Here is an 8,892-nt window from a genome sequence, read left to right as displayed (position 1 = left end):
CCAGACGGGACAGCACAAAGTCCCAGATGAGTTTTAACAATCACAGGAAACTATCTGGCAGTCAGTTTAGTGTGCTTTTGTGCAACTGGCAATGCACCTGACACCATCTGAATTGTATTGATGCGGTGAACCCCGCCCATCTGGTACCACAAGCTCTTTCAAACAAACGCTACTCAGGCCTACTTCCATCATCTCTTATCTTCCACTGTCTTCTTATCCTGTCATCTTGTCTGTGTGCTGCCCCAGTCTCTCTCTCTCTCTCTCTCTCTCTCTCTCTCTCTCTTTGTCTCTCTCTCCCTCTGTGTCTGCTTGCGTTGCGGTTGCTCTCCATTGTATGTAGAGTCTGTGAAGAGTTTCCCAGAGTTTTGCTCGTATGCAGTGTGTGTGTTTGTGTGTGTGTGTGTATAAGTGTATGTGTGTCTTAGTCTATTTGCATCGCTGCAGACTGGGTCAACAGTGTATGAGGAAAGCATGGACTGGCCTGATGTGCAGCTGTTGGCCTGTACAGTAGACTGGCGGTGTGCTGGCATGTGGTTTGTCATGCATGATGTGGCACAGTGGATGTGTGAGAGAGAGGCCGACGGGAAGTGATGCTTCACCAAAGGCTGTTAGTCGATACGCTGTGAGGTGGAAGCTAGCAGAGCGCTCTTAATTAGGGATGTGTGTCATTTTCAACACATCTGTGTGTCTAATTTTGGATGACATTGTTTTTCGTTACTTTTCAACTCATCGTTTGCTTCAGCTAGGGGTGTAACGATTCATTCAGCTGACGGTTTGGCGATATTTTGAGCAAAATCTGAATGAAGACAATCATGTCTGAAAAAACTTTGAGGGAAACAAAAAAAGTGCAAACCATAAGCAGGGTGACTACAGGTTTCTTAAGACCTTTTTAATGCCAGTTCAAATAAAATTTAAGACCAATTTCATCCCCAAATAATCCAGAAGAGTAAAAAAACAAACAACGGCTTTATTCCAGTGTATTATTATGAAAATCTCCCTAATACAGAACATACTTACAACCGTGTAACACACCGTTCAAATGACTTTCTGTCTTGTAAGTACATTATGTATTAGGGAGATTTTCATCAAGTATTTACACAGTGATGTTGTGTACTTTCAATGCTTTTCCATAGGTTAATACACAGGTTGATACACTGAAATAAGGCAATTTTAAATTTCATTTCTTAGATATTAGACCGCAGATGAAATCGCAAAAATTTTTCCAACATCACAATGTATATTGTCAAATTTTGTATCGCAAAACGTCATGAACTTTCGTTGCATCCCTAGTTACAAGACATGTTCACGCAACATAAGAGGTTTTTATCAACATAATGTAACGTTGAAAAGTAAGACGCGTGTGTTGTCCCAAAACAGACACATGGAGATGTTGAAAATTACATATCCTTTAAGTGTGTGTGTGTGTGTGTGTGTGTGTGTCTGAGCGTGCAAGTGTGTATGCACGTGCACTACTGTGCTGCCAGATACCCAGTGGGCATGCATGGCTTGTGTGAAGCTGCCCCTCATTCGGGTCTTTAGGTGTTGTTGTACTGCAGGTCCATCCAGGTCCATCCAGGACGGTGAATCCTCTCGTGTTTGTCTGATAGTCTTCGTCTGGCCTGCTGCTTGCAGACTGACATGTGCTTGGTCATGAGGATGATGTGAAGGTTTTTGGGGGGTGCAGATCGTCAGCAGGGTCGTCCCCTGGTCAAAAGAGCCTGATATGAACCCAGCAGGAAAATCTCTCAGGATAGGTTCCAATATAAATATGCTGAATTTAATTGGAACCAATTCTGTGTACTTTGCTGTAATTTACAGCCTACTTTGATGCACTTACACACTGACATGGTGCTCCAAGCAGGTTAAAACAAACGCTAACAATTATTTGCAAATACTATTTGAGCCAATGTGATACGTTAATGCATTAGACACATAAACACACACATTTTAGACATAGATGTATTCAAAAGTGCAACAGGAATCAAACAGGGAAGGAAGCTAATTTAAGTTCGAATCCCTCCAGAACAATACCGTTACGTCTCTGCACCAGTGTCTCCAAGACAAATTCTTAAACATTTGTACTTTGCGAATAAAGTGATTCTGATCCTGGTTTTGGTATGGTACAATATGGTGTTTTATACTCCAACAATCCCAAGATGAGTAATCATTCCTGTACGATTTTCCTGTTGGGTTCTTACAGAGCGTTTTGACCAAGGTGTAAGGTTATGGAATGTCAATTTGCCTTATTCATATGGCCATATTTGATTTACTATAATACAATTTACAATATGGCTGCCGTGTGGATAAGGCCAGCGGGCTCCTCTGTTAGTCTCCAGCTGCCTTGTGCATGTGAGGCATGGTTTCCGATGCCCCTTCTTCATGCTTGCTCTCTATCTCTCCGTCCCTTTCCTCTCTCTCTCTCTGCCAATCCTCTGTTTATCTCTGTCTGTCTGTCTGTCTGATCCCTCCATCCTTCGGAGGGGAAGCATGGTATTAGATGTGCTTGTCTAAAAGCTCAGTAGTTGGGGATGCGGGCTGCTATTGGGTCAAGCTACATTATGTGAATGCTAATGCCGTAAGCTAATACTGTTTAGAGCTGGGTCAAATGGTATTATTAAAGCGTTTGTTTCGGCCTACTTAGGTGCCAGATGGGTGGGGTTTGCCGCATATAGGACAATAGTCAGTTTACTATTCTTTTCTGTGATTCACAACCTGCAAATCACAGAATTATACTGATGTGGTTAAACCCCAACCAGCTGGTACACCAAGCAGATTAAAACAAACTAATTATTTAGAGCTACTGTTTGACCCAAGTCGGATATTGTCATACATTAGACACACAAATACACACACACACACACACACACACACAGGAATGCACAAACTGAGAGACATTCAACCATATGCAGTGATGTCACACACTCACTAAATGTCGACTAAGTGTTAACTGTGCTGTCCTCCCTGCAGCTGTGGTTGGACTCCTTTGGTCAGGATTTACCGATTCTCACTTGTTTTCTCCTCTCTCTCTCTCCCACTATTTTTATCACTCCCCTCCTTTTCTTTCTCTCTCTTCTCTTTATTTTCCTCCCTCTCTCTCTCTCTGTCTCTCGGCCTCACAGACCATCACAGACACCAGTCCGATGCGTCGCTCCACCTCCAGCCTGGTCCACGGGCGTACGGGCCGGGGGGTGAGGCTGGACGACTACTCCCTGGAGAGGGTGGTGTCCGAGGAGGGGAGGCACGGAGGAGGAGGAGGAGGAGGAGGTGGAGGAGGAGGAGGAGGAGGAGGAGGAGGAGGGGGGCGAAGGCACCGGGACAGGAGCCACCGCACCTCCCAACGCTCCCTGACCAGATACACTGACGCAGACACGGGTGAGTCACACACAGACACACACACACACACACATAGACACACACTACCAGTCAAAAGTTTGGACACACCTGAATGAATGTTCTATGTTTTTCATTCTCTTAAAAGCCATTTTGATCTAAAGGCTTCTGCTTAAATGCTTGAAATGAGTTTCTTAGACAAATATAGATAGTGAAGTTGATCCTATGTATGAATTTCTTTCCAAAGCCTTTGCCTTTCCATCAAGGCAAAGGGCGGCTACTTTAACGAATTTAAAATATAAGATAGTTTTGATTTGTTTAACACTTTTTTGGTCGCTGCATAATTCAATTTGTGTTATTTCATATGTCTTTACTATTATTCTAAAATGTGGAAAATAGTAAAATAAAGAAAATGTGGTGTGTCCAAACTTTTGAATGGTGGTGTACTTGTATATATACATGTATGTATACACACATACAATCAATGTATACATTTGCCAGCGATATGGTAAATGTACAAATAGCTCCCCAAAAATTCCCACGTTAATCTGCATATGCCCCAGTTCATGTGAAAAGTAGACACACGTTTACTGGTTTGTTTGCAAATTTCCCTCCACGCTTGTTGTTCAGCTTCACTCAAATGTAAACAAGACACACATTTTTTTTCTTCTTTCTTTTAATCACTATTATCGTATATTGTTTTCATTTTATGGTAATTATGTGAGATAGGTGAAGTGAGCCCCCTTGGGCTTTTTTCCCCCTCACCTGCACAATCTGTGTTTAGCTGCATGTTGTGTCTATTTGTTGTTATTTTCTTTGTGCGGAAATAAACTAAACTAAAAACGTGTTTACGTCCGTTCACATAGCACCATCCAACTGGTTTAGCCGTTGGTTCATACATACATACATACATATGTACATATATGAACACAAACATATAGATGCACTTGGAGTGATGGGGCTAAGCAGGAAAAAAACACAGTCACAGGTAAGTCACACACACACACACAGTCACACACACACACACACACAGACACACACACACACACAGACACACACACACAAAGACTATGACGGTCCAAGACTGCCTATATCCTACAGACCAGTACCAACACCTATCTAGCATTATACAACAAGACCTGTAAGATCTGACCAAACCTCTAAGATTATACTGAGAATGTACCTAGATTTATAATGGAGACACAGGCGTTAGACACATGTAGTGTAGCTGTAATGTTGGTGCAATGTCTTTGATGTAGGTGTAGAGCACATATAGCATTTATGTAGTGTAGTGTAGTGTAGTGCCACCCAGGGCACAAGCCCACTTGTCTAACCTCAAACACACCTGTAATCTTAAAATAAATTGGAGGTGTAACCCCCACAGTCTCCTTGCCAGGCCTGGGCACAGACCTCAGCACCACCACCCAGTCGGGCGACCTGCCGCCCAAGGAGCGCGAGCGGGAGCGCGGCCGGGCCAAGGACCGCCGTCACCACCACCACCACCACCACCACCACAGCTCCATGGACAAGGAGCACTACGGCCCCGACCGCCACGACTACCCCCACAGGCACCCGCACGACCGCGACCGCCACTGGTCCCGCTCGCCCAGCGAGGGGCCCGACGGCCGGGGCCACAGACAGGTGGGCCTCCGCACACCGAGATACAAAGTGTCAGAAATGTCCCGTTTCCTAACACTGAAATGCCTTTAAACAATTTACTTTAAAGCGTAATTGTGGATATTTTCGACCTGGACCCTATTTTCCCATTTTTTCCTTCATACCAATCGATTCTGACCATTCACCATAGAGCCTGGGTCTCCAATATAATCCCCTAAAACCAATGGACACTGACATAACTGAAAAGTATTTATAGTCATGCCTTTCTCATACGGTTTTGATGCTACCTTGTCCATTGCTTTAGTACTTTCCTCTCTCCAGGGTTCCTACGCAGGTCTGGAAAGTCTGGAAAAGTATTAAAAATGAATTTGATCATTTCCAGGTCTTGAATAGTTTGGGAATTTGAAAAAAAAATGTCTGGAAAAGTATGGAAAATGTTGTGGTTCAGGTCCGATACACACATTAATTATAGCTTTTATGTTGTTGTAGAGCCACTTTGAGTCCACAGTTTTTGTTGATGTGAAGAATAATGTTCAGATAGAGGGACGCTCTTATTACCCAGCCGCTGTCAGCATGCATTATATCAAATACCCACCAAAATCAAATCCGGTCAAGAACATAGGGTCTGGGAAAAATATGGAATTTTAAAATGGAAACCGTGTAGGAACCCTGCCAATCATCTCACATATTCTGATATTTGTGGCTGTGAAGAACAATCTTCATCTATACAGTGATATGACCTAGTTAGCAGGGGCAAGATGTCTATCTGCGTAAATCATATTCAACACCAGACAAAATCTTCAAAACAAATCAAAGTCTGGAAATAGTGTGGAATTTTTTAATTGAAAATGTGTAGGAACCCTTCTCTCTCTCTCCCTCTCTCTCTCTCTCTCTTGGCCTCACAGACCATCACAGAGTTTCCTCTTACATACTACATACTGTACAATGATGGGGAAATATGGTCCAGGGCAAAAATGTCCATAGTTACTTCAGTTGTGATGATGCTATTCAGCGTTAAATCATACATAGTTGCGTTACCGTAAAACCGGGAATCACAGTTAAAGTTAAGAAAGCTTTCTAAGGTACTATATTAAATGTTTTCATGCATTTGAGAATTTAAACCAGGTGAAAGTGTTTGCCATTGTGGATTTTTTCTATTGGGTCCCAGTATGCCAGTCATGATGAGTTGAGCACAGAGCTGAGGTATTTGAAAGGATTGGTTTGCTGTTTCTGATTCAGAGTTGACCGTGTAGCCACTAAAAGTCTCTCAGTGCTTTAATTTGTCCATTAAGAGTTCACAATGTTATTTCACATAAACCTACTTATGGATATCAATCTCTCTTTTTTGTGTTACGCTTTTTTCTTTGTCACCGTTTCTCTCTCTGTCCATTTTTCCTCAATGTGACATGTGGCTTCTTGGTGTCAATTTTTTGCCTCATCGCTGTGTTTTTGAATGGTTTTCAATGGTGTTTATCTCTATTTCTCTGTATCTCTTCTTCTAAACTAATCTCTCTATCTATCTATCTATCTATCTATCTGTCTATCTATCTACCTAACTACCTACCATTCTATCTATCTATCTATCTATCTATCTACCTATCTATCTATCTATCTATCTATCTATCTATCTATCTATCTATCTATCCTTTATTCTACACCTCTCTGCTCTGCTCTGGTCTCTGTTGTTGTTGTTGTGGTGCGTTTTGATTTTCCTTGTTTACATTTTGCTGTAGGGCAGTAGTTCGGTGAGCGGCAGCCCCGTCCCCTCCACTTCGGGGACCAGCACCCCGCGGAGAGGCCGTCGCCAGCTGCCGCAGACCCCCGCCGTCCCCCGTCCGCACGTCACCTACTCCCCCGCCGTCCGCAAGCCCAGCTACGGCCCCCCGGGGCCGGGCCGCCTGCGCTCGCCCTCCCCCCGACACTTCTCCCCGCCGGACCACGACAGAGGCTACCACCACCGCCCCCCCTCGCGCCACGGCTCGCCCCACCACGGGGGCTCCTCGTCCCGGCACGGCTCGCCGCGCTCGCCCCGGCACCAGTCCCCCCGCTCGCCCCTCCACGGCTCCCCCAGGTCGCCTCACCGAGGCCGCTGGAGCGGGCCGCCGCCGGGGGACAGCCTGGAGGGCGACGGGCCTTTCTATGAGCGCGACTACGAGTACGAGCGGCACCACGAGCCCCCCGCCTACGAGCAGAGCCTCTCCCACGGCAACCCGCACCCGCACGGGGGCAACCCCCACCCTCACTCCCACCCGCGCTCCCCCAGGACTGCCCGCCACGGGCCCCCTCCGCCCCCCCACCCGCATCCACGCAGGGTGCCCAACGGTTACCGCTCGTCCTCGCCCTCCCCGCACCGGCGCGGGCCACCCGGGGCGCCCCCCCGTCCGCACCACCGGCCCCCTCACGCCCGAGGGCCCCGCAAGGGCCTCCACGAACCTTACAGCGAGACGGACGAGGACGACTGGTGCTAGCGACCACAGGGAGCGAGGGACGAGGGCAGCAGAGGAGGAGGAGAGACGAACAGCAGCCTCACATCCTCTGGCCTCGGATAGACTTTAATAAAACAGAGGGGGTGGAGGAGGAGAGGTGGGGGGTTTGACCCTCCTCCAAGCCCTCTACTTCCGCCCCTCGGACTCTGACTGAGAGGAAGGGGTGGGGGGGATGATGGTGCTGCTAGCCTTTCACACACCGTGTGTGTGTGTGTGAGACTCTAAAACGATTCACTGACAGAGCAACACACAGACACGACGAGAAGAGACAGACGGACGATGCGGGGGGGGGGGGGGGGGGCGAGGCCCGGGGCCCATTTACCCCCTCCCCTCTCTCGGTCTCAGAACTACACTACCCAGAATCCTCCGCTTGACCGGCAAGGCCAGGCTCGTGGGAGGAAGGGAGAGAGACGACAGAGAGGTGCGGGAGCAGGAAGCTATGGAGGAGCATGTCATTGTAGAAATGGCGACAGGGACGACAGCGGTTTACAAAGCCTGGAAGCACCTCTCCCAGACTGAGCGGCTCGTTTTCCGGCCCGTCTTCTACTGCAAACGCCCGAAAACGAGTCGGAGCCCAGAGGAGCGAGGGGCGAGGCTCCTCCTCGACGGACACGTTTAAAAGAAAAATAAATAAATTAAAAGCCAGGACCCCCTACCCTTACATGCCAAGCTATGCCTCCAGAAAATCAAACTTGAACAATGAAGAACAAAAATGAAACTTTACACGAAAAACAATGAAAAGAAAAAAAAGGGAGAACAACCACTTTAACTTTAACCTTTTCCTTTCCAAGGGACAGAACCAGGAAGCTCCGCCTATACTGCAAAAACCAGCCAATCACAGCGCTGGCTGATATTTGATGAGTTTTATCATCTCTGTTTACTGTTAAAAGACTCACCTAATGCTGACGGAACTGGTGTGACATCACTTCCTGTGTTGTGGTGGTGGTGGTGGGGGGGTAGGGGATGGGAGGGGAGGGGCGGGGCGCGCGGTGTGACCTCACTTCCTGTTCGAGTGCGCTGGGGGAGGGGGGGGGAGGGGGTGGGGCCACGTAACTTGAGGGGGGGAGTCGGACACTTCTTGAAGCCCCTTCCTCCTCGGTTATCTGACCCGGCGCACGGCAGAGGATGACTTGGCGGGAAATGACATCACACGGTTGAGCGGGGGGCGGAGGAGAGGAAAGGAGGGATGGGGAAAAAAGACTAATTTCTTCAGTATTTCTTCTATCGATTACTTCTCCTTCTTGTTCTTCTTCGGACATTGGAGCTTGGTTCTTCTGTTGCATTCGCTCAGCCTCCTTTGATCTTTTTCGGAGTCCAAAATTTGATGGAAACCTGCATGATTGATTAAATACATACTAGAGAGGAAACCTAACTGGTGTGGGTGGGACCTGGGGGCTTTATAGGAAACTTTGCATTTAGGTTTACAAAGAAGTTCCCTCTTCTCCTTCTCTCTCTCTGT

General features: G+C 47.1%; 1 protein-coding gene across 1 annotated transcript in view; it reads left to right on the top strand.

Moving 5' to 3' along the window:
• The window catches only part of LOC139661359 (voltage-dependent P/Q-type calcium channel subunit alpha-1A-like), an 89,829-nt gene extending 82,414 nt beyond the window's left edge, over positions 1 to 7,415 (top strand). Inside the window, exons 48-50 of the mRNA XM_071539814.1 lie at positions 3,120 to 3,372; positions 4,700 to 4,971; positions 6,681 to 7,415. Coding sequence (XP_071395915.1) covers positions 3,120 to 3,372; positions 4,700 to 4,971; positions 6,681 to 7,415 — 1,260 coding nt within the window. The remainder of the gene's footprint in view (positions 1 to 3,119; positions 3,373 to 4,699; positions 4,972 to 6,680) is intronic.
• The last annotated feature ends 1,477 nt before the right edge of the window (positions 7,416 to 8,892 follow it).

The sequence above is a fragment of the Centroberyx affinis genome, unplaced genomic scaffold, assembly GCF_046629955.1.
Source record: "Centroberyx affinis isolate AG114_WGS23_722 - 3 ecotype Tasmania unplaced genomic scaffold, CSIRO-AGI_Caff_v1 ptg003522l_1, whole genome shotgun sequence".
Taxonomy (NCBI): domain Eukaryota; kingdom Metazoa; phylum Chordata; class Actinopteri; order Beryciformes; family Berycidae; genus Centroberyx; species Centroberyx affinis.
Note: the sequence above shows the minus strand (reverse complement) of the source record. Positions and strands in the feature narration are given on the sequence as shown.